Raw genomic sequence first — 23,982 nt, forward strand, 5'->3', positions numbered from 1 at the left:
GTATCATTCTAATCTGATCGATGATCGAGTATCTGATATCTCAAAGCTATCATCATATATAATGCGAAAGATACCTCAGACTCTCAGATCAAATGCTTCGCGCGGTCTATACCTTTAAATTTAAAAATTTATCTTTTTACTATTATGTACGTTATTTTTGTATTTTAATTTTTGAAAGATAATTTTCATTATTTTGTTTTATTTTTATCTAATAATTTGGAATATGACTTGTTAAGTATGATATTTAATTAATTTGATTTTTCAACAATCTACGTTTAAGAATGATATTTAATTTTGTATATCCAACACATACTTAATCTCACTCCCTAATATTGAATATAAACAATAATTAGTAAACCCTAAACTTGCAATAGTATTTTACTTTTTTTGATTGACTGTATTTTTAAAAAAGATATCCAATTTAATGTATTCTAAACATTTTTCTTTATTCTTCCATTCTCTTATTAGACAGAAATTAATATTTTAATATCTAATTGAAACTTAAACATTTTTGTTGTTTATTGAAATTGGTTCGATTTGTTGCTCAATGAATTTTGGGGAACCTCAACAATTTTTTTAAAGAAAAATTATGTTCCCAGTCATGAGATATTGCAAATAAGATTTTTTTTTTGTTTTGGTAATAGTAAATATTTATATCATTTTTTTGTGAATCTCTTAGCAAATTGTGTGATATTTTACCCGAAAATCAGTAAAAATATTTTCATCCACAACAGAAATCTAAAATTTGAAAGTGATAATTTCATAATTTATTCGTCCCTGTTTGGAAAATACATTCTAGATATTTTTATTTACAACTTTTTTGGAACCTATTTTACGAATACAATTAACTGAAATAATTTTATATTCCTAAAGTATAATTGATACATCTAATTATTTCCTAAAGTAAATTTAATTTCTAATATTGCAAGCCGCTTATATAACTTGGTATTCATTTTTGTCAAATATAATTTAGAATAATTATCTAAAAATAATAAAGCTAACTTATTTTCGTGGAGTGTTTGACATAATATTAACATATGTTCACAAATCTGCTGGGAAAGACAAACCAATAATCATAGATTGCTCACATGTCAGCAACGTAATCAGTCACAAACTTGTTTGAAACATGTATATACATCTCACTAACTTTTGCCACATTGAACAAAAACAAAACTCAATGTGAGTCCCCTATAAGGAAAGGTTGATCCTAAATCATTGTTCACATTCCAATCAACGAAACATTAAGTCCCGCCTTGTTACCAGTTTAATATTCAACCTTTATTCCGCTTGGATTCTCTGCTGCATATTGGATTACATTTAATGAAATGCCAGATTCAAAATCGAGAGTGTCCATGGTTCCTTGAGCCGTTCAGTGTTTGCACTTTCTAGTTTAGGACGTTGTTCAAGAACACTACTTCAAGTGTTGCAAATCCGTATGCCCCGGATTCCAAAACTCACATTCTCTGTTTTCTAGCTCCTTGGAAAACTCTATTTGGGGAGGAAACGATAATGGAAATCACAGATACATGACCCTAGAGTTGATATATGTTATTTTTTACCGTAAGAAGTCTCTGTTGTGGGTGGGGGATCAAAAAATAGTCATGATGGTCAACTTTCAAGTGCTGCTAATAATAGTGCTTGTTCAGGGAATTGACATAACAAAGCTTTTTCCCGACTAAGGATCCTTTGGGAAACACATTGCTTCTGTGAGCTTTGCTATTGTTGATGTAGTAATCACAGTTAAGTTTGCGAGAGAACATTATATTTCAGTTTAAATAATACAATCAAAGATTAAGCTTAATCGTTTACCAATAAAGTTATTTCTTCAACCTTCTTAAGATGGTCGGATCTGGGCTCCCTCCTCACGAGAACATAAACCAGCCTAGGGAGCTCGTAGTTTTCTACATCGTTAAGACCTTTGTTTCCAAGGAAGACCTTTTTCATAGGAGAAACATGAAAAAATAAACAGATAAATTTGGGAGTAATGTATACACACAACACATATAACAAAATGAAACAGCAAACGCCTCAGAGCATCTCACCTTGATCATGGCACATTATTACCGGGCCAAAGAGTACCGTAGTGGATATTCTAGACTTCTTCAGGAACTGGTGCAGTTTCAACTAAACCATTGATCTTAACCTCGAATTCTTCATGATCTCTCAATGTCCAGGAAGAGAAAATGGAAATGCAATTATGTTCAATAGAGCAGAAACTAATTTGGTATAAAAGAGAGAGGATTAACAAACCAGGCTCTGCAATCCTAACAAATCAATGAGACAAAGTTAATCTTACTCCTGCTGACCACACGTCAGAAGGAATCCTGCACAAGTTATTTCAGCCAAGAACAGCCCCAAATAATTAGATTTTCCATCCTGAAAGTTCTAATGAGTAGTTCATGCGTGTATCTTTAGCCTCAAGGTAAAAGACTCATATAAGCAAAGCTTTAAAGGAAGATATATATTGTTACACTTGATGTACCTCTGGAGCTCGGAAGCCTTTGGTTCTCCTACACAAACAATTGCTCCCTGCAGTATTGTCCGTGATAATCAATTTGTGGATGTTACAGCAATCGGCGAAATGATTAAAAGTTTCTTGTGGTTGAACTTAAAAAAAAAGAATAGGACAATTTGAATATCTGTAGCCCATCAATTATGACCTTGTCTAATCCAAACTTGTAATCTCACCTTATGACGGAAAAAAACAAAAACAAAGCTCAATCAGATTTTGGGATTCAAAGCGAGATAAAAAGAAATTTTTGGGCCTTACCAACATCGCGATCTCTGTTCGACTGACCCGATCATAGCTTTTACCCTCTGTCTCTACAAACCAGGAGCGAAAATCATAAACACTGAGACTGCAAATGTGAGCTTAGTTGTTGGTTCAGTTCTAAGCATCACTTGCTAAGCAACTCAAGGGTTAATAATTCAGACCATAGGTATCTGCAAAAGAAGCAAACTAATCATTTTTAAGGAATCATACCAAGCTTCCTCATCTGACATTCACGTAAATAGAAGAAAACTCATCAGATGAAAGAAAAACAGTTTTCAAGATCATGAGTTTTTTTTAAAGAGGTGTTTTTACGGTTTCCATCCATTGAAGTTGTGTCCAGTGGAAGTTAGCATTAGACACCTTAGATTTCTTACACACTTGGCTGCACCTTTCTTTAAACCAACCTGGACATATTAAAATGCACTTAATTATTTCTCATTGATTGTTAACATCCTTTGACTTTCTAGATGGTTATGAACATGCAAGTGGAATACGTTTAACATGATTTCAAATTTGGAACTCAAGAAATAGATACAGTACAATTATACGTTTATATCATCTCAGTAGCAACACTTGTCCCTATATCTAGACAACCTGAGTTCATGAATATTCTTTTAGCCGAGTTGTAAGAGCAAATCTTCCAATGGTATTGACAAAAAAACACAATGAAGCCGATTTAACAGAAATAGTAAAAAACACTCAAATAATAATCCATGTCCTAAATTCATTGATATTTTGTGGCAGAAACTAAAACTTAATGAGTCTTTGTAGGGTACAATTCGAGTTTCCAGGATGTGAGTCATTACCGGAAGGCGGAAGCAAGGATGGTCGATTCAAGCACGAGCACTGGTTCGAGCATCTGAAGATGATTTAGTCCTCTCATTTTTGTCTCCCTCCTAGGAGTATTCTATCTAAAGGCTGTTTTTTTTTTTACTTCCAAATTCAGATGAAAAACGTAGGAAGGAAATGAATAAATCATAAATTGAAGGAGACAAAAACAAATTGATGCAGATTCTTTTTTACTTACATATCTCAACGATTGTTGTCCCTTCTTCTCTATCGTCCGTCATTGCCGTCCCTGTGAACATTAGTCGTAGTTTTGGGTTCAGATGCTTCATGGCTTCCAGATCTAGGCGTCCGAGATTTGTTTCCTGAATTGAAGCTGTGACTCAGATCATCATGGTGAGATGTCGTTGAAACACATGGCGACGGGAGATTTTATGGTGATAAGCTGAGACTATTTCATTGCCATGAATGTATTTTTTGCAGATTAGGTTTTTTAATTTAGGGTGGCTTTAGGTTTTGAGACAGAGATTTATATAAGAGAAGTATCAAGGGGAGATGGACCACAACATTGAAGAATAGCTTTGACAGCGTCATTGATTGAGAAAGTAACGGTAAAAGCATACGTTTGGAGAAGATGAAGTGTCGGGGAGGGGGAGGAAGATACTCGATGCTGGAAGACGATGAAGCTGTCTGCATAAATAAGATGGGCTGAATTATAATCAATAGAGCCCAAAACCAATTGCTAGCCCATACGTAACTGTGAGTAGAGCTCATACGAAAGTGACGTGTCAAAACACAATGCTCTGATTGGTTGATTTTATAGAGTGACGTGGATAACTTAGAATTGGAGAGTATTCTCCTTTTAGTATAGTATAGATTAATCAGAAAAATGTAATTAATAACAACTTAAATATATTTCCGTTATCTTTTTAATCTGTGTAAAAAATGTCAAATTGACACTTATTTAGAAACGGAATGAGTAGTGATTAATTATGTAAAAAGCTATGTAAATTAACATAATTTTGAACTAAAGAACAAGAAGGAGACCTTTCTTGTTTGGTTATCAAACTTGTATTGAAGTCAGTAGGTACTAGACAATAAAAAACGTGACAAAATAAGCAACAAGGAATACTAGAAAAGACCCTACAAGAGAAAAGATGCTTTAATATAAACTACCCAAATGAGAACAAGTCCAAGATTGAGAAAGATATAGAGGTTACTCACCTAGAACAAACAGCTTAAAGAAGAATGGAATCTGAGCAAGAAAACCACGATTGAGTCAAATCAGAAGATTGAAAGTAAAAATGGTACGATGAACTAACAACCAGTGTTTGTGCTGTCAAATATCAAAATTGAGGTTATAGAATCTATAGACCATTAAGTGCCAAAAAAATCAATCATTCAAGACTGAAAAGCCAGTGATTGGGCATCAAATGTAACAGAACTAACAAAAATGGTGTGGCTCATACTGGCACTGTACCTAAAGAGTCAATCTTGGAATATTCGAGAGAGACAAGCAATCAGTTGAGTAAACTAGACAAACTGCTTCAGACTATGGTCCAAAGGCCCATGGTTTTCAATTCCAACTAAATATAGACATGGACATCTAGAATCAGAAAAAATTCACAAACCATTTATACATGTATGCTATAAGAACCGAAGATAGTGGTCAGGTCTTTTTGAACCTATTAATAAAGCCCAACATAAAAAGTTTAGTAAACAATTAATCATCATTTGTTGCTTGAATAACAATAATTTAGTTCTAGATAATTCCTTGAGTTGATCTTCCACCATGGCCCGTAAGAACATCATTAACGCATGGGTGATTGTGGGGGTTATTTATTTGTTTTTTCTTTGTGTGATAAAAAAATTAAAATATGCACTAATCGCAGACCGTCACGTGTCAGTGAATCCCACGAACAGTGTAAAATTGGAAAACAAACTTCAAATGAGACGTTGCTTAAATAAACCCTAAGATCCACCTACTTTTTAATTAGTTTTTCATAAGCACCATTTTCTTAAGCACCCGCAATAATCATGCCCTAAGCTTCCGGTGTACTCATGGTTGACCGACCCTGAAATTTTAGAAACCTTAAACAACTTAGTAATGACTTGTGAACAAAAATTCACAATTGGAGAGCTTACGTTTATATATAACTCGGAAAAAAATTAGGAACCCAAAACCAGTATTTCACTTGGATATAATCCAAGACCGGCTCTGGTGTATGGTGTACCGGATTTTCAAATGGTTCGCCTGAACTGAATCACCATAGATAAACAATGGCTAGGTCTCATCTATTATTGTCATGTTTTGATCCGCATAATAATTCACATTTATTTCCAACAATAATTCAATAACTTTAATAATTGAACGACGTTATTCATTTTATAAAAGTATATCAGTCCTCAAAATAGAGAGAAAAAAACTTTTGAGCTTCACTTCCTATTTTATGTTCCATCATGCCTCCTATACATGAGGAAGTCTTAAATAAACTTGGTTTATCTAGTTAAGAAATTCCCTGTGATAACAATTTCTTTTTATCATAAATATAGTATATATTATATAATGATCAAAATGACTACAAATATTTTATTAAAGATATAAATATGCATTTATATATCCATACAGTTAACTAATTTAGATTTAAGGTTTAGATTTGATTGGTGGAGTTTTGAGGGAGGTATGGTTTAGAAATTTTTAAAATATATTTAAAATTTAATATATAAATTTTAAAATAGTTTCAAAAAGAAATTTTGGATTTGAAAATAAAACTTTGTGAAATTTTTTTTCTAAAAAGTGTAAAAATAAAAAGTTCGAATTAAAAATATATTAGTCAAATAATAATTTTTTAATTTATTTTTAACTTAAATAATTATTGATATTTATATATCAATAAAACGAGAATAAGAATTATTCTTTCATTTTAATGAAACTTCGTCATTTCCCGTTGCATTCTCTTTTGTTAAAAAAATCATTTAAGTGTATTTTGAAAAAAATTGCCATTCTTGTTACAGAAGAAAAATAAGAGAATTCCATTTTCTTTATTCTTACAAATTTCTTTTCAACTATTTATTTAGCTATCTTAATAATGAAGTCATAACTGCATTTAAGTTATTGAATAATTTGGTTTAAATATTGACTTCATTTAAGTTATTGAATAATTTGGTTTAAAATATTTAAAGTGAAAATTTTGTTTTTCATAAATCCTATCGGCCATACCGACGGTTTGAAGAATAATACACTTATGGTGTGTATTCAACCGAGAATTTTAGATGATTTGTATTAAAATGACAAATTTACTGTTATTCAAACATGAATTTTTAAAATTTATTTAAAATCTGTTGTTATTAAAATTGATATTTCATAAAATATTCTGAAACAAACTATTATTAAAATTTTCTAGTAATTTTAAAGTGTTTGGGTGGAGTTTCTTAATTCAAAAAAATAAAATAAAAACTCAAATCTTATGGTTTTAGGTGATATTCTATAGTAATTTAATAAAAATCACCTTAAATTTTTTAATTCAAAGAATTCATCTACAACTTCGTTAAAAAATCAAATCACTTCAACTTTAGATTGAATGCACTCCCCCCTCCTCTGATGCTTTAGAGTGGACTACCCCAAAAATATACCACCTTATACCTAACCCTAGTTTGAATATCTTTCAGATAATGTCAGAATAATTTAATAAAAATCATCTTAAATTATTCAATTTGTAGAATTCATCTAAAATTTCGTTAAAAATCAAATTACCTCAAACTTTTATTCAAAAGTATACCACCCTACCTAATCCTAATTTGAATATCTTTCAGATAATGCCAGAATAATTTAATAAAAATCATCTTAAATTCTTCAATTCGTAGAATTCATCTAAAACTTTATTAAAAATCAAATTACCTCAAACTTTTATTCGAATACACTCTCTCTACATTTAATGCTTTAGAGTGGACTATCCCAAAAGTACACCATCCTTTCTAATCTTAATTTGAATATCTTTGAGATAATATCAGAGGTTGAAACCTAAACGCAGACTAACCAAACATAAATAATATAGTTTTTAGTAGGAATCGAACTCATGAACATTGTGAACAATGTGAACACATAAGAGATTATCATCAAGCTACCACGGCTAAGTTGAAAAGTTAGCAAAACGAATTTTATATTACATTATTGTGTGATGGATGCTTCAAGCTTGTATCATTTTCTTATGTTGTAGAAATGTATAATATTAGTTATAACAATTTGAATAATATATCAATGGAACAATACATAATTCGATTAATAAATATGGAACTTCATAGTTGGAAAAATATGAAGTATAAATATAGTATCCATTTGAATCTTATTACACATCTATCTTATTAAAACAGAAACATTCTGTTGGACCTAACATTTATTTTGTAAGTTTTTAAATTAAATACAATTTTATACTTTATAGTTAAACCTACATTAAATCACTAATATTCTTTTCTTTATACTACTATCCATGTTTCCAAACAATATACTTATTTCTTTATACTACTATCAATGTTTCCAAACAATATATTTTTATACTACTATCAATGTTTCCAAACACTATATTTTTATAAAATAACTAATATTTTTAGTAATTAATCTTAGTTATTAATCTTTGTTATTTTATATCTATCATTTTCTCTTTAAAATTTTGTAAAAACGTCATAATTCATAAATTGCAAAATAATGAACTTTAAAATTTGGATTATAAGATTACAAATTATGAAACTATTACAATTTAAATCAAATCAGATTACATATCGGTCATCCATCAGTTCAATCGGTTAGTCTCGGATTTTTGTGATTTTTTTAATATGATTTTTTAAAAAAATCTAAATTGAATTATCAGATCTTCGGATTAACCGGTATAATCACAATCGGGCTGGATTTAAAAACACTGATTTAAATGCAAAAATATTTTAAATACATTCTTTAAAAATTACCAAAATATTTGTTAAGTTATTAATGAAATTTTTCATCGTAAAATATCCCGCGCTTCCAAAACGCGGGTCAAGATCTAGTGTAAGGCTTAAAGCCTTAAACCACATAAATTTAGAGGTAGTTAAATCCATATTTCAAAAAAAAAAAGCAATACAACTTTATGGGTGGATACATGATTGTGGTGTGCCACTACTATCAAAGTTGGGAGGGTTCGAAAAACCTATATACATCTCCAGGATCAAACAACCCATTAATTACATTCTAAATCCAGAGAAAAACTAACCATAATTGATTTTTCTCCAACGGTGGCAAAATTTTTTTTTGACTTTTCTCGAACAAAAGAACACGAATGTGGCCTGCTATATATATGTGACTTTTTATATTATGATAAAAACATGAACATGGCCTGCCTCATCATATAATAAATAGTGAGAATCAAATGTAATCATAATAGCAGCAATGAAAACAACAAGTAGTTTCGTAATGATGGACACAACGTTTTCGTACGTGCCAGCTTAACCTTCCCACAATCTTTTTCCAACTTTCCCTCTCTCACTGGCCTCATTCGATTGTACTCAGCATGTGCGATTCACGTGGATCACATAAAGTTGACTTTTTAGGTTTTCACCTCTTAACGAAAAAGTTAACGAGGGTGGGTCATAGTCGGTTTTGTTAAATTTTAGGGTTTGAAGATGAGTATTACTGCTAACATTTCAACTTGTTATGCGGCTTATGCCTAAGATGATATATTGATATGATCTAACTATCATACGTTGTATATACTCAGTCTGTAAAAGAAAATATACTCAGTTTGTAATCTAACTAAGATGTGGTCCCTGAAAAGACTAAAGAATGAGGGTCCAGAAGAAACTGGCCACTTAATACACGCATTTGAATCAAATAACCTAAAGTACTTTGAATTGCAAAGGCTAAATCTATTTCGCTTACAGAAACTATTAATACTTAGCTTCGTGCCAAGGAGTCAAGAATCAAGATACCCATTACTCCATCAGTAACGTTAGCTTGTGAAACTCGGAAAGAAGTTATTAATCTCAAATGTATCGATAGATCATTTAGGTTATCATAAATCTAAGTGCACATATGATATATCTATATGGCACTAAAGGCCTAAACTCCATGCATTTTGTATCTCAACTTGACATTACTTAAAGCAATCACATATGGTAAACAATAAATAACTATTTCAGAGGGTCTAACCGGTGACCATTAGAGGAATACTAGGAATGAGTAGGGAAAAAATGCAGAGGAATAAATTTATAGGAACATAAAGGAATATTATTCCTCATCAATTATAGCAAGGAACAAATTTGTTCTATATTCCTCTAGAATAAAAAGAATAACAAGGAATGAAAAGGAAAAACTATTCCTCATAAATGGTAAAAACAATTAGAAATAGCAAAGAATGTACTATTCTTTTCCATTCCTTGGTCACCAGTTATACCCAGAAACTCTTATTTGTGTGTCAGCAAATATATATAAATAATTTTACAATCGCTTTGACGACTTCGGATGTACATGTAGTAGGAACTATTTAATACATTAATAATGAAGGGGATGAAATATTATATTTTAACACATCATGAAAGTCACTTTCTTTCACGGCCTGATCTTACTATTCCACTTAGAAAAATAAAATTGAACGATTCGATCCCAATAGAAAATGAATTAATTAAGTTGAATTTTGTGAAATCTAATCGAACAAGCAACCACGACCATCGTTGCCTGGATTGACTCGGTTAAGTTAACACTTGCTAATAAAATAAAATAAAAAATAAATAAAAATGGAGCTGTCTTTATACGCCGAGCAGATCACCCATCCCAGCAAAACAAAATAAATCCTAACTAATCCAACGGATGACAGAAAAAAGAATCTTAATTAATCAAAACGACTGAGATAATTAAATTAAATTTTAAAAAGGGGTAATTAATCAGTTAACACGAGGGAAAAGGCTGTCTGACAGCCAGGTCACGTTATCTGTTCTTGTGGTCGAAATGATTCGTCCTTGTCGATAATTATATATTATTATTTTTTGTTTGAAAGGCCGAAAATAAAAGTATTACAGATAATAATCCCGCCTATTTAAATTCAACCATTGTTTCTCCCTCTTTGAATTGTCTCTCGTTATCCTCAGCTTCATTATCATCTCCGTATCGAGAAGAGAGAGAGAAGGCCGGAATCATCTCGATTCCTTTATTTCTTCTTCGGTCTCGTCATCTTCTTCGATCTTTCTCGTTCAAGGTAACTTTCTGGATCTACTTTTTTATCTCTTGGATCTAGATCTTGAATCTGTCGAACTCGAATCCATGATCTAGTTTCAGTTGACCTATCTTCTTTAGCTTTTGACTAGTCTTGATGATCGATCTTGATCTCAATAGTGACAGATGATCCATATTCAGATTCACTGTTCTCTTCAAATCTCAAAACTCTTTAAGATTAGATTGAAATATTGAACTCAGATTAAGGGATGCTCTGTTACTGTTAATATGTGCAGCTTATTAAAAAATGGCTGAGGCTGATGATATTCAACCAATCGTCTGTGACAATGGTACCGGTATGGTCAAGGTTAGTCTCTCTTGACTCTCTTTCATCAGATCTGTTTTGGAATGTTCTCTCTTTTCTTGATGGGCTTTTATAATTTCTGTTTTGCCAGGCCGGTTTCGCCGGGGACGATGCTCCCAGGGCTGTTTTCCCTAGTGTTGTTGGTAGGCCGAGGCATCACGGTGTCATGGTTGGGATGAACCAGAAGGATGCCTACGTTGGTGACGAAGCGCAGTCCAAGAGAGGTATCCTCACCTTGAAGTACCCTATTGAGCACGGTGTTGTTAGCAACTGGGATGATATGGAGAAGATCTGGCATCACACTTTCTACAATGAGCTCCGTATCGCTCCTGAAGAGCACCCGGTTCTTCTTACCGAGGCTCCTCTTAACCCGAAGGCTAACAGAGAGAAGATGACGCAGATCATGTTCGAAACTTTCAACTCTCCGGCTATGTATGTCGCTATTCAAGCTGTTCTCTCCTTGTACGCTAGTGGTCGTACTACCGGTTAGTACATCTTAAGCCTCTCTTTTGAACTAGCTCTGCAGATTTGAACCGGAATTTTTAGTTTTTGGTTCGAGTTAGGTTTCGTTTGGTTGGATTTTGAAATAATTCGGTTATCGTTTAGTTTTTTGATTTTTTTAAAGTAAACAAAATTTAAAAATTAGCAAAAATAACCGAAATTAACCAAAAAAATCAAACCAAATTAACCGAACTAACCAAATTTAACTGAAATAAACGAATTAGCCAAAATAATTTGAGATTTTTAGAAAAATAAAAGTGAAATCTAAACCAAAACACAAAAAATCGATTGGAAATCGAATAAACCGAAAACCGAACCAAACTGATTTTTCATTTTATTTCTGTGGAATTGTTGTCAAACCAAATTAACTCGATCCAAATAAACTGAAGTATCCAAAACCACATGGCTACTTTGAACTATTATTTTGAAACTGAGCTGATTCTCTTTCCCTTGAACAGGTATTGTGTTGGATTCTGGTGATGGTGTGTCCCACACTGTGCCAATCTACGAGGGTTTCTCTCTACCACACGCCATCCTCCGTCTTGACCTTGCTGGTCGTGACCTTACTGATTACCTCATGAAGATCCTTACCGAGAGAGGTTACATGTTCACCACCACAGCAGAGCGGGAAATTGTAAGAGACATCAAGGAGAAGCTCTCCTTCGTCGCTGTGGACTACGAGCAGGAGATGGAGACTTCCAAAACCAGCTCCTCCATCGAGAAGAACTACGAGTTACCCGACGGACAAGTGATCACCATCGGTGCCGAGAGATTCAGGTGCCCGGAGGTCTTGTTCCAGCCTTCGTTCGTGGGAATGGAAGCTGCTGGAATCCACGAGACGACCTATAACTCGATCATGAAGTGTGACGTGGATATCAGGAAGGACTTGTACGGTAACATCGTGCTCAGTGGTGGAACAACTATGTTCTCTGGTATTGCAGACCGTATGAGCAAAGAGATCACAGCACTTGCACCAAGCAGCATGAAGATTAAGGTGGTTGCACCTCCCGAGAGGAAGTACAGTGTCTGGATCGGTGGTTCCATTCTTGCTTCCCTCAGCACATTCCAGCAGGTAAATATTGACATGATTTTATTTATAAATATAAATAAAGGAGCTGATTGTTTTTATATGTTGGTTCTTGAACAGATGTGGATCTCCAAGGCTGAGTATGATGAGGCAGGTCCAGGAATTGTACACAGAAAATGCTTCTAAGCTCTCTCTCTCTCAAGTAAAGGCTGAAAGCTGTGGGTTTTATCGAATGGGATCAAAGTTTCTTTTTTTTTTCCTATCCTATTTGCTTTTCCATTTGTTTGTTTCATTTTCTTTTCTTTTGTTTCTGTGCACTTTTGTGTAACAAAACTCTTATGGGTTTTTACTTTACGTCTGCGTTTGAAAGAAACAGCTTTCGTTTTTGCGTTAATACTCCATTGGTTTTGTTACTCGAGTGATGTTTTTATTTTTCTATAATTTCTTTCAACACTGGGAAGAAGAACCTTTGATACTCTTTGTATTGTTAATATATGTATTGTATGAGATACGATTCTATTGATTTTGGCATCAAGTTTTACTACAATGCAACCTTTAATAGTTCAGCTTCATCTTGGAATCGAGGTTCTGAAGGGTTTAGAGGCCTTATCTGATTCCCCTTGCGTATAAAAAAAAGAATCTATGTGACATGAACATCTCACTAAGCGAAAGTCAGATTTCTATGCACCATTTTATATGTTCACACTAATCACAACAATTCTACTGTTATAAAGTTTTACCAGTAGTCACTAAAACTTGTAAAAATAATATTTGCAGATCACACTTACCGCAAACAATCCTATATGTACTTGATAATCGAATTCACATTCTTGTTTTTTAAAGAATTTTATTCCAATAACCCCAAAAGGGGGATCAGCTATAAAAATACAACAGAGAAATTGAACAAATATTGTTATCAGAGAAAAATACAAATGAAGGTCTTTTGTTCTTTTGTTCTTTTTTTTGAAAAAGAGGTCTTTTGTTCTTCTTGTTCTTTCCTTTCAACCCAATCACCTTGACCTTCTCTTCGGGTTTCCAAGTTCTTATCAAATACTATTTCATTCGAGCCTTTTTAAGCTGAAGTGAGTTGATTTTTATTCCACTTTCTTTTAAACATTTTTTACTATGGGACCAACTTTAAGAAAGTTTTATAAGTTTTTCATGACATCACATACATATTTCTTTCTTATAATAACATATTTTTTACATGATGGGCGACACTATAACAAAGTTGCATGAATTTCAAATTGATCTTGTTACGTAGTTACGAATTAAGCCTTTATGCGTTGGTTATCAAAAGTCAAGTCGTTGAAGAATTAACCAATGCTCAAACCAAGTCCACCTTGGGTCCATGTTTATTTCACTAAACGGGCCTTATAAGTAGTATACATGGGCTTTAAAACTGAGCCGTAGGATTGAGAAAAATATTACAGCTTTCAAATTTAATCAAATCTTTCCCCTTCATCGTCTCTCCTCCCTCACACTCACACTCACACTCACACTCACACTCGTGCAAATTAGGGTTTAAGAGAAAACCAAAAACTCAGAGAAGAGTCAATCTCTTGTTCACTGCTTCGTTCTTTCTGAAGACCATAAATCCGTAATCGTAAAGATGGCTCGTAACGAGGAGAAAGCGCAGTCGATGCTCAACAGATTCGTCACCATGAAAGAATCCGAGAAGAAGAAGAAGCCGTTACAGCGCCGCCCCTACCTCGCCTCCGAGTGCCGCGACCTCGCCGACGCGGACAAATGGAGGCACCAGATCACGCGGGAGATCAGCCGCAAAGTCGCGGAGATTCAGAACGAAGGATTAGGCGAGCACAGGCTCCGCGACCTCAACGACGAGATCAACAAGATTCTGAGAGAGAGAGAGATGGCACTGGGAGAGACGGATCGTTGAGCTGGGAGGTCCTAATTACAATAGGCACGGCGCGAAGATGACGGATCTTGAGGGGAACATCGTTGATGTACCGAATACTAGCGGAAGAGGTTGTTAGCGTTGGAGCGGTTAAGGAGGTTTTGTTTGAGGAGGAGGAGGATGTGGTTGAGGAAGAGAGGAAGGAGGAGAAGGAGAAGGAGAGGGAGTTTGTGGTGCATGTTCCTTTGCCTGATGAGAAGGAGACTGAGAAGATGGTGTTGCGGAAGAAGAAGATGGAGTTGTTGAGAGAGTATGCTAGTGAGGATTTGGTTGAGCAGGAGAAGGAGGCTAAAGCTATGCTCAATATCCATAGATAGAAACACACTTTTAGGTGGGTGATTGAATATTTTTAGCTTTAGTCTTGAGAATAATAGTATTAGTACCCTTGTGGATGGAGTTTAGATAGATATGCAGGAACTGTTATTTCAATGGCAAATTACAAACCCTTGCTTAGTTAGTGCTTGCAAGGGATTTTTTTTACTAGGCTGTCTTGATAAGTAGGAGAGGCTGATAAATCTTTATACCTTCTCAGGACATATGAAGTCTAAAAGGATATGTTTTAATGACATACTCTCTGTGCTTAAGCTAATGAAGACATTTTGCCTCTGGGAACTAATTGTTGGGACATAAGGTGGGAGAAGTATGAGAAACGAACTCTTATTCGGTTAGCTCTGCTTTTTTTTACTCGTCTGTGTTTCACTTTCTTTGCGGTCACAGAATCATTTCTTCCTCTTGATGGCAATCGCTTGATGAGTTCTTCTTCCTAATCAGACCCAAAATCTAGTATTGGTTTAAGACAGATGCAGCGACATAAGTTGAAACAACAAGAGACTACACACTAGCATTTTTTCAGCATATATTTTGGCACCAGAGAACTCTCGAGTGTCCACTAGCCTTGCCGGTCACCATATTTTGTTTAGTCTCTTGCAAAAGTATCAAACTCCATGTATTGATCAAACAAGATGCTTTTTTTATGTTCATCTCATCTCACTTGTAGAATCTGCTGTTAGGAAAAAAAAATCGATAGAGATATAGAAATAACAATTCAATATTAGCAGAGACATTTAGCATTATAAATAATCAATCAAATGTTTGAAATATGTTTTCACAGACACAAACACAAATACATCAACGGTCAAGAATCTGACCAGAAAAATAAAAGATTTATAAAGATTTCAGAAGGAAACAAAACACAAAAGCACAGCAAGGTTGATTTGTTTGAATCTAACAGCTAAATCAAAACTCTCGGCCAGGAGGTGTTTTGTTGTTGTTAGCTCCTCCTCCTCCTCCTCCTCCTCTATGAGTCTCCTCGCTGCTCGAGGAAGATGGGTGAAGCCCATACTCGCTCGTGTTCCCATACTCGCTCGTGTTCCCGTACTCCTGGCTATCCAACGCCACTTTCCTGAACTTCTTCATATCCGCACTGTAACTCCCCGAGTCATAGTCCGAGCTTGAACCCCTTCCGAAGAGTGCACTCTGTCCAGGCTTGGCTCCTTCGTTTAGGTCATCTAGCGATGCATCTCCCTCAAGAGCTCGAACAATCTGTTAAGATTCATAGAGCGACTTATAACATGTGGTTTGGATCGTATCCATTAGTGATTATGTTTGTGTCCTAAAAAACTTACTTGGCTCATCTTAGGCCTGCGTCTAGCTGAGTGTCTGATGGCTGCAACAGCACAAGCCACCATTCTTGCCATCTCATAAGGCTCGTATTGGCCCTCGAGACGTGGATCAACTAGTTCACTGTAATCTCCGTCTTGAGCTGCGTTTAAGCACAAGGGTCTTGCCTGTGTAACAAAGTAAACAGAGTTTGTATATAGATCGTTAAGTCACAAAGATTGTTAGGAAACAGTTTGTGATGTTTGTAATATATGTTACTGACCCAATCAGCCAAGCTGTCTTCCATTTCACCAGTGAGATCAACAGGTCGACGTCCGGTTATGAGCTCAAGAAGCATCACTCCAAAGGAGAAAACATCTGACCTGTCTGTCAGTTTACCGCTTGATGCATACTCTGGAGCCAAGTACCTATTATTTGATAGGAGATTCTTGATTAGAGAAACATATTTGGGTTGAGATTAGAAATCAAGAACATGTTCTTAAACGTTCTTTATTACCCGAAAGTTCCCATGATACGAGTGGACACATGTGTAACGTTGTCCTGAGATAGCTTTGCTAAACCGAAATCTGCAACCTGAAGATTCGAGCCAAGTCCAGCTATAAATAAAGAAACAAATAACAAAGAATCTGAAAGCATCATGATGCGTATACCTTGGCTTCAAAGGTTTCATCAAGAAGAATGTTTGAAGCTTTGATGTCTCTATGAATGATTCTTGGATGACCTAAGTACACAAAATCAATTTATGTGATCAGTTTGATCAATAGGATCAAAAGAAAGATTTGTTTTGACTCACAATCTTCATGCAAGTAAGCAAGTCCTTTAGCTGATCCCAAAGCAATCTTGAGCCTTGTAGGCCAATCAAGCATGGTACCACTTTTACCATGGAGATGATTCTCAAGTGTGTCATTAGGTAAGAACTCATAAACCAACATCCTCTGTTCTCCTGCAATACAATAGCCAACAAGAGACACAAGAAACCGATGGTGAACTCGACTGATGATCTCGACCTCAGCCTGAAACTCTCGCTCTCCTTGTCCACTTCCAGCTTTAAGACTCTTCACAGCGATCTCTTTCCCGTTGGGAAGTATTCCCTTGAAAACATACCCGAACCCACCTTGCCCTAACAGCCTATCTTTAGAGAAGCCTTGAGTTGCTGCAGCTAGCTCGTCGTAGGTGAATGTGCTCTGGTTGAAACCTAGAGCTACTGAAGGGTGAGGTGGTGGTAGAGCCGGACCGTGTGGACCTGAGTAGATCTCGCTGCTGTTGAAACCGCCTGAGACGGGTGGTTGAGATTGTTGCCAGTTTCCAGGTGGTGGTGGAGGTGGTGAGTTCATCCAGTTGTGGTTACCGTTGTTTGATCCAGAATATTGACCAGACATATTCATTACATGACCATTTTGGCTATACTGTTGTTGGTACTGATCACCCCCACCTGTGATTAACAACAAAACAGAGACTTTGTTTAACCTCGTTTCTTGGGGTACAAGAAACCAAAATGTAATTGGCTTTTCCATAATATATAATCAGTCAAAATATTATGAAAACTTTGAAATGTGGTTTGAAGGTTAGGAGATTTTTTTTTTTGAACTAGGTTGTTATCGAGTTATCTTGGTGCACAAAAAAAGGTTCCAAAACAGAAACTAGATTATGGTTGGTGACTTTGTTTTGACCTTCTTTCTTGGGTAACAAGAAAATAAAATATATTGGGTTTTTCACAAAACTTTGAAATGTGGTTTGAAGGTAAGAAGATTTAATTAAGTTAGGTTATTTATTGAGTTATCTTGGTGCGCAAGAAAGGTTCCAAAAACATAAAATTTTAAATTTTTTTTTTGGTTAGTTTAGGAGGGATTAGGTTTGTGACTTGGTGTTGACTATTTATGTGTTTTACCTTTGCCTGTGGCGTAGCCATTGCTTGCGTAGTACGGCATTTGATGCTTCTTTTTCTTCTTGCGACAGCAACAGACGCAGAACAAGATCATAACAAGAAGCAGCAATCCAGCAGCAGCCGCAATACCTATGATAGCACCCGTGTTAACACCATCGTTACGTGACGAGTTTGAGCCACCACCACCGCTTGATCTAGGCGGAGCTAGCGATCTTGGTGGGGAGGGAGAGTTATTGTTGTTTCTAGAAGGAGGCGAAGGCGAATTATTATTGTTGCTTCCTCCACCATTGTTGTTATTATTCCCATTGTTGCCATCATTGTTGTTGTTATTCCCATTGTTGTTGTTGTTGTTGCCATTATTGTTGTTATTATTACCATTGTTGCTTCCTCCACCATTGTTATTGTTGTTGTCATTGTTTCCACCATTGTTGTTGTCATTGTTTCCACCATTGTTGCCTTGTGGTGGAGATGGTGGAGATTGTGAGTCTGAAGAAGGTGGTGGAGGAGAGGAAGCATTATCCGGCGGTGGAGGAGAGGAAGCGTTATCGGGCGGAGGAGTAGCTGGTGGTGAAGAGGAAGGAGGAGTGGAGGAGGAGGATGAGTCAGGAGACGGAGGAGATTGTTGTTCGGAGGAGGGAGGAGATGGAGGTGTAGATGACGGAGGTGAGTTCTGCGGGGATTGCCCCTCCGCCATAATAGCTTTTGGATGTTTCTTTGTGTTTTATTTTTTTTTATTCGGAAGCTCTCTCCCTAAGATTTTATTTTCTTAAAGAGAGAGAGAGATGGAACAAAGAGAACACACAAAAGCTCTTTGTTGTGTTTCCAAAACCTATTTTTAAGAGAGCTTAATAATTTTCAAATGTCTTATTTTTGTAGGGTCTATATTTGGGAATTAATACAGCCATGCAAATTATGTTACCTTCAGCTAAATTTGTACAAAAAAAATTACAGGCAAGAACTAGTTGGTGTTTATTGAAAAAGGAAAACAAATTGATTGGTGTATCCGAAGAAATGAAGATAGAGAAATAGACAATAATTGCTGGTGAAAAAGGGAAAAATAAAAAATGCTTTCGTTGAGAGTTGAACTCAAGACCTCCCGCTTACTAAACGGGTGCTCTAACCAACTGAGCTACGAGAGCTGTTTGATACTTAAGATTGTATAATATATATAACAACTATTCGTGTAACATAACGATTCTCCTACGATACAAAGACAAAACAGTAGTCGCCTACGAGACAGATCAGGACAGGAACAGCTTTTAGACTCTTCTGGGCACAGACAGAAAGAAGAACAACACCTTCTTCTTCCTCAGAATATACCAGTCCGAGATCGTAGAATCTATTTCAGATCCGTTTACTGTTTCGATGCCTTCACGCAGACGTACCCTCCTCAAAGTCATCATCCTCGGTGATAGCGGGTTAGCTTTCTCCAAAGACACTCCCTTTTTTTTTATATGTATGCGATCGTACCGGTGATTTAGGGTTTTATAATGAGCAATTGTTTGTTCTGTTTGTTTGATTCATCAATTAATTACTCATTAGCGTTAGGCATGTGTGTTGTTGATCAAAATCACTAACTTTTGTGAGTTTCTTTGCTAAAAGTTTGAAACTTTTCGAGTTCATCTAGTCTTCAATGTTGACGCTGGTAAAAAACTTGAGTTTACTGCGAGTGTCTATTCTCTATAGAGTGTGTGTGTTTTAAAGTAAAAGTTGAGTTTACTGCAAACTTGTGATTCGAGGTTTTGCTTTTTGAATGTTCTTGCCTGCATTTGATGTGGGAGAAAGCTATGAAATACTGAGACTTGTGTTTAACATCAACATGTTATATACATTTATTAGAGTGAGCGGGACTAATTTTGGAATTATCTTATTTGTGCAGGGTGGGGAAGACCTCTTTGATGAATCAGTATCCTACTTCTTTTGTTTGAATGATTTAAGAAGTATGCTCTAGTAGTTTTGTTTTGATTTGGCAAAAAAAAAATTGTTTGGTCCTCTTTATACGATTCCTGGGTGGATCTTTTTTTCGAGTTAAATGAGTATATGCGCTTTTTGTTTTGGGTTTAACACGATTACTTCAGATATGTTAATAAAAAGTTTAGCAACCAGTACAAGGCCACCATCGGAGCTGACTTCTTGACTAAGGAAGTTCAGTTTGAAGACCGACTTTTCACTTTGCAGGTGACTGAATTACTTTAATTTTGTTTTGAAGTAAGTTGGTATGTGGTTTAACACAACGGTGCCTGTATTCAATTGAGAGTTTTATTGTAGGAGCTTATCTTGTTTGTGAACCATGCTTGCTACTTATATTGACTTAGTTTTATGGTTGTGTAACGCAATTATTTACATATGTTTGGAAGAAATCTGTGATGTTAATTACTTGAATGAGACTTACTTCACTAGAATATTTCATTTGGTTCTTAATAGCTTTTCTTGATAATTATCACTCTTAGGAAATAAATAAAGATAGCTCTAAAGTGTCCTAAGTATTGTGTCTCACAATAAAGCGGTTAACCTTTAAGCTACCCTCTTTGCTTGAACAAAGCTCACTTGTTTCTGTTAAATGGGTATGTGTGTAATTACAGATCTGGGATACAGCTGGACAAGAAAGGTTTCAGAGCCTTGGTGTAGCGTTCTACCGTGGTGCCGATTGCTGTGTTCTTGTATATGATGTCAACTCCATGAAGTCATTTGAAAATCTCAACAACTGGAGAGAAGAGTTTCTCATCCAGGTAAGTAGCTTGTTCTCTCACCCCCTTGTGAACAGAATAGGTAAAAAAAGCAGTAACACAAAGTGTAATTGTCCCCCCCCCTTACAGGCGAGTCCATCGGATCCAGAGAACTTTCCGTTTGTTCTTATTGGAAACAAGGTCGACGTGGATGGTGGAAACAGCAGAGTGGTATATGATGTTGTGCTTTACTTAATTTTTTCCATTGTTCACTAATGTCTCTGAGAATTGTAACATTAATCTTTGATCACACAGGTTTCAGAGAAAAAGGCTAAAGCTTGGTGTGCTTCAAAGGGAAACATTCCTTACTTTGAGACCTCTGCTAAGGAAGGCACCAATGTAGAGGAAGCTTTCCAATGCATCGCCAAGAACGCATTGAAGAGCGGAGAAGAGGAAGAGCTGTGAGTTTTTCAAAAACAGTTCCTGACTCCATACATCTTTTTTTGATGTCATCAGTTTTGGTGGTCTCAATGTTTTGGTCTTTTCTTTTTTTCTCTCTAGGTACTTGCCAGACACAATCGATGTCGGGACAAGCAATCAACAGAGGTCTACAGGGTGTGAATGCTAAGGGATTTGATTCTCTCCCAGAAGAATGCTTTTGAGTTCAACAATGGGAAGTTTGTCTCTCCTCCCATTACATCTTTTCTTAACCAGTTCTCTCTCTAAAGATATCATATTAAATGGCTGTACATTGTTCTTTCTTTTGTGGGTAAAAGAACACCCTTCAAAGCGACTTAACTTGTTTAATAAGTATATTATGGTTTGAAAAACGTTATTATGCATCTTTGGATATTTAATTATAAACAGTTTTTTTTTGCATGCCTCCAATTAAACGAAAAATGATAAACAAGCATTATAATTCTAAAATATATGATGGCTAAGCTACATTGTTTTAATAATTTTAAAGTTCTTAAAATATATGCTCTTATAGTTTTTTGAAACATTAAAGAATCTTTCAAGTATGTTTCATTTGGAAACTAAAGTCTATATAAAATGCCAACTCTATTAATTTTTCATGCTTGTTATCCTTTCAAATCACATATCTGATTAGTTTTTACAACTTTTATAATAAAAGTAAATTAAAGAAGCTCAAAGTATTTTTGGTCCGATCTCAACTTTCAGATTGAAATTTGAGTTGTTTTTGTTCTTAGGTTTGGAGTCTCTCCATCTAAAACCAATCAAAAACTCATCTCCGATAAGAAACTATAGAAAATAACTGAACGAATTGTATAATGCAATGGATTTAGAATTATCATCAATCATATAAGAACACAAAGCTGAATTAGGATTATCTTAGAGTAAAACAATATGTAAATTGTTTGCAAAAACCTATGGTTAACATATCTGACAAAAAAATTATATAATCTAAGTTTATTGGAAACAAAGAACATGCATTTTCATGAATGAAACAAACATGCATCGTTAAGAATTGAAAAAAAAGAAAAAGTTATATGGATTTGGATTTGATCATATGATAGACTAAACTAATACTCAAAAATAATTGAGTTCAAAAAGTGTGACAAAAGAAAAAAAATCGGTAAAAACATAAAAATACAAAAAAACTCGATAAAGGCATAGTACAAACACACTAATCACTTGGTGATGTAGATTTAAGGTTAGTACCTAACTCCTACACCAACATTTCAATATAATGAATATCTAATTCCAGTTGTATTTGATATTGCTTGTTATGGACATTAATTGTACATAAAGGTTTGTCTATCATTTTAACTTGGTTTTGCTAGTATGTTAAACAAAGACAGATTGTGTGTATGTTTCAAAGATTCAATAAATATCTATTTATCTCCATGTGTTCTATCTTTTATAGGTGAAGAATTGAGCTAAAGCTCATCATATCAACAGCTCAAAGGATGAAACTTTCAACCCTTATTTTCTATGGCCACTGTTCTTGTTATGGACACTAATTGTACATAAAGGTTGTCTATTATTTTAACATTGTTTTGCTAGTAATCATCATGATTGTCCTTTTTGTATTGGCTAACTATGATCTTTATTTAACTCATTGATTTAACAATAGTATTTTTATAATTCATTTATAATATCATCTAATTTTTATTTTGTTATCTAATATAGATGCAAATAACTGGGACAACACTAATATAACTGGTATAATACAAATCCTAAATAAATGTGGGCTATATTTTACATTCTATTTGGTTACATCTTATAATATCAAAATCAAAGAATTTCACATTATAGTGGAATTTAAACAAATACTGATATTAGTACTCAACAATCAAATTCAAAGGAATAATAGTATTCAACTTAACAAAAACATCAAAATATTATAAAACAATATTTACAAAAAATGTTAGAAATTACATGACAACTAAAAGAACATTTACTTATATATAACTAAATCGATCAATCAATTCATAGCTCCTATTGGGATTTTGCTTTAGAAGCTTTAACTTAACTCTATAGTTTTTAAAGCCATAATATTTTATTTTACACTTACTCTCCTTTCGTCATAAAGGCGTGGAATTAGATCAAGGGGAATCTCCATAGAAACTCTGTAAGTTGTTTTGTCTCAAATCCACAATTTCTGATTTTTAATATTTCTAAGCCCACAGTTATTATTTAACAGTCAAATTTTTAATAGATTACTTTTAAAAACAGTGGAAATTTCCAAAATCATAAACAATCATGTACATTTTCATCTAAAATAAATTGTTACAATAAACTTCAATTAAATTTTATAGACGAAAAGCCGAGTTTATATATCTGAAATCAAATATATGTAACATGCATGTCTATTATTATACGCATGGTTTTCACAGTAGATATGGGTATTTTCATTTAATGATTAATCTTAGCCCATAATGTATTACTTTCAAATTTTATCGGCCCAAACCAGTCCTGGCTTGCTCTTCAAGTTAACAGTGCAAACTTACTGAAGCAAACAGATTACTGTATATCAGTTCATTTTGGTGTTTGATTCATGAGTTTGTTGTTGAAGAAAGAATGAAGATGCAAGAAGAGCTTGCAGATGTCATTAGTCTTCCGTGACTAACTAGGCGACGAAGTCACTGATGCTGGAGGCATTAGTCGTTACTACATAAGGCATGCGGAGTGGTGGGTTACCATGTGGATGCAAGGATATGCTGAGATGGAGAAGAATAAACTGAAGGTTTATGTCTTGACGTAGTCGTTGAAGTAGTTGTTGATGCAGTGTGTGTCAGAGAGT

General features: G+C 34.7%; 5 protein-coding genes, 1 long non-coding RNA gene and 1 other non-coding gene across 11 annotated transcripts; 4 read left to right on the plus strand and 3 right to left on the minus strand.

Annotated features, from left to right (window-relative positions):
• Window positions 1-1,685: 1,685 nt before the first annotated feature.
• LOC130496292 (uncharacterized) lies at window positions 1,686-4,224 on the minus strand. 4 transcript variants are annotated; one of them, XR_008935405.1, is made up of 8 exons: window positions 3,801-4,224; window positions 3,580-3,706; window positions 3,086-3,177; window positions 2,771-2,943; window positions 2,661-2,688; window positions 2,483-2,529; window positions 2,043-2,324; window positions 1,686-1,935 (listed from the first exon to the last, which is right to left on the minus strand). It is a non-coding gene; the product is annotated as an uncharacterized LOC130496292 (long non-coding RNA). The 4 variants fall into 4 exon arrangements; XR_008935406.1 differs by lacking the exon at window positions 2,661-2,688 and having other exon boundaries at window positions 3,580-3,691; XR_008935403.1 differs by lacking the exon at window positions 2,661-2,688.
• A 6,394-nt stretch (window positions 4,225-10,618) lies between these two features.
• LOC108812810 (actin-2) lies at window positions 10,619-13,148 on the plus strand. The gene is made up of 5 exons (XM_018585177.2): window positions 10,619-10,776; window positions 11,030-11,100; window positions 11,189-11,582; window positions 12,057-12,670; window positions 12,746-13,148. The coding sequence occupies exons 2-5, from the start codon at window positions 11,041-11,043 to the stop codon at window positions 12,809-12,811; spliced, it is 1,134 nt and encodes a 377-aa protein (XP_018440679.1). The 5' UTR covers window positions 10,619-10,776; window positions 11,030-11,040; the 3' UTR covers window positions 12,812-13,148.
• Window positions 13,149-14,237: 1,089 nt separating this feature from the next.
• LOC130495479 (uncharacterized) lies at window positions 14,238-14,525 on the plus strand. Its single transcript, XM_056986877.1, has one exon. It carries the CDS (start codon window positions 14,238-14,240, stop codon window positions 14,523-14,525), a length of 288 nt encoding a protein of 95 aa, XP_056842857.1.
• Window positions 14,358-15,069, plus strand: LOC130496321 (uncharacterized). Its single transcript, XM_056988299.1, has one exon. The coding sequence runs from the start codon at window positions 14,591-14,593 to the stop codon at window positions 14,858-14,860; it is 270 nt and encodes an 89-aa protein (XP_056844279.1). The 5' UTR covers window positions 14,358-14,590; the 3' UTR covers window positions 14,861-15,069.
• Window positions 15,070-15,606: 537 nt separating this feature from the next.
• LOC108809996 (putative proline-rich receptor-like protein kinase PERK6) lies at window positions 15,607-18,850 on the minus strand. The gene is made up of 7 exons (XM_018582126.2): window positions 18,052-18,850; window positions 16,957-17,595; window positions 16,814-16,884; window positions 16,660-16,736; window positions 16,426-16,570; window positions 16,169-16,330; window positions 15,607-16,085 (listed from the first exon to the last, which is right to left on the minus strand). The coding sequence occupies exons 1-7, from the start codon at window positions 18,740-18,742 to the stop codon at window positions 15,780-15,782; spliced, it is 2,091 nt and encodes a 696-aa protein (XP_018437628.2). The 5' UTR covers window positions 18,743-18,850; the 3' UTR covers window positions 15,607-15,779.
• A 263-nt stretch (window positions 18,851-19,113) lies between these two features.
• Window positions 19,114-19,187, minus strand: TRNAT-AGU (transfer RNA threonine (anticodon AGU)). Its single transcript has one exon. It is a non-coding gene; the product is annotated as a tRNA-Thr (tRNA).
• Window positions 19,188-19,270: 83 nt separating this feature from the next.
• Window positions 19,271-21,589, plus strand: LOC130496094 (ras-related protein RABG3f). 2 transcript variants are annotated; one of them, XM_056987869.1, is made up of 7 exons: window positions 19,275-19,466; window positions 19,928-19,954; window positions 20,127-20,226; window positions 20,631-20,777; window positions 20,865-20,945; window positions 21,030-21,175; window positions 21,276-21,589. In XM_056987869.1, the coding sequence occupies exons 1-7, from the start codon at window positions 19,414-19,416 to the stop codon at window positions 21,340-21,342; spliced, it is 621 nt and encodes a 206-aa protein (XP_056843849.1). In that variant the 5' UTR covers window positions 19,275-19,413; the 3' UTR covers window positions 21,343-21,589. The 2 variants fall into 2 exon arrangements, with proteins under 2 accessions (XP_056843848.1, XP_056843849.1); XM_056987868.1 differs by having other exon boundaries at window positions 19,271-19,466; window positions 20,631-20,945.
• Window positions 21,590-23,982: the final 2,393 nt, after the last annotated feature.

This window comes from Raphanus sativus, chromosome 6, assembly GCF_000801105.2.
Source record: "Raphanus sativus cultivar WK10039 chromosome 6, ASM80110v3, whole genome shotgun sequence".
NCBI lineage: Eukaryota > Viridiplantae > Streptophyta > Magnoliopsida > Brassicales > Brassicaceae > Raphanus > Raphanus sativus.

Excerpts from the sequence above, each read along its gene's own strand:
- LOC130496094 (XM_056987868.1), top strand. The coding sequence starts at position 19,414 with ATGCCTTCACGCAGACGTACCCTCCTCAAAGTCATCATCCTCGGTGAT. Across the intron at positions 19,467-19,927 it reads ATCATCCTCGGTGATAGCGG|GGTGGGGAAGACCTCTTTGA; the intron begins GTTAGCTTTCTC and ends TTATTTGTGCAG. Across the intron at positions 21,176-21,275 it reads AGCGGAGAAGAGGAAGAGCT|GTACTTGCCAGACACAATCG; the intron begins GTGAGTTTTTCA and ends TTTTCTCTCTAG.
- LOC108812810 (XM_018585177.2), top strand. The coding sequence starts at position 11,041 with ATGGCTGAGGCTGATGATATTCAACCAATCGTCTGTGACAATGGTACC. Across the intron at positions 11,101-11,188 it reads ATGGTACCGGTATGGTCAAG|GCCGGTTTCGCCGGGGACGA; the intron begins GTTAGTCTCTCT and ends CTGTTTTGCCAG. Across the intron at positions 12,671-12,745 it reads CCCTCAGCACATTCCAGCAG|ATGTGGATCTCCAAGGCTGA; the intron begins GTAAATATTGAC and ends GTTCTTGAACAG.
- LOC130495479 (XM_056986877.1), top strand. The coding sequence starts at position 14,238 with ATGGCTCGTAACGAGGAGAAAGCGCAGTCGATGCTCAACAGATTCGTC.
- LOC130496321 (XM_056988299.1), top strand. The coding sequence starts at position 14,591 with ATGTACCGAATACTAGCGGAAGAGGTTGTTAGCGTTGGAGCGGTTAAG.
- LOC108809996 (XM_018582126.2), bottom strand. The coding sequence starts at position 18,742 with ATGGCGGAGGGGCAATCCCCGCAGAACTCACCTCCGTCATCTACACCT. Across the intron at positions 17,596-18,051 it reads TGGCTACGCCACAGGCAAAG|GTGGGGGTGATCAGTACCAA; the intron begins GTAAAACACATA and ends TGTTAATCACAG. Across the intron at positions 16,086-16,168 it reads GCAGGCCTAAGATGAGCCAA|ATTGTTCGAGCTCTTGAGGG; the intron begins GTAAGTTTTTTA and ends GAATCTTAACAG.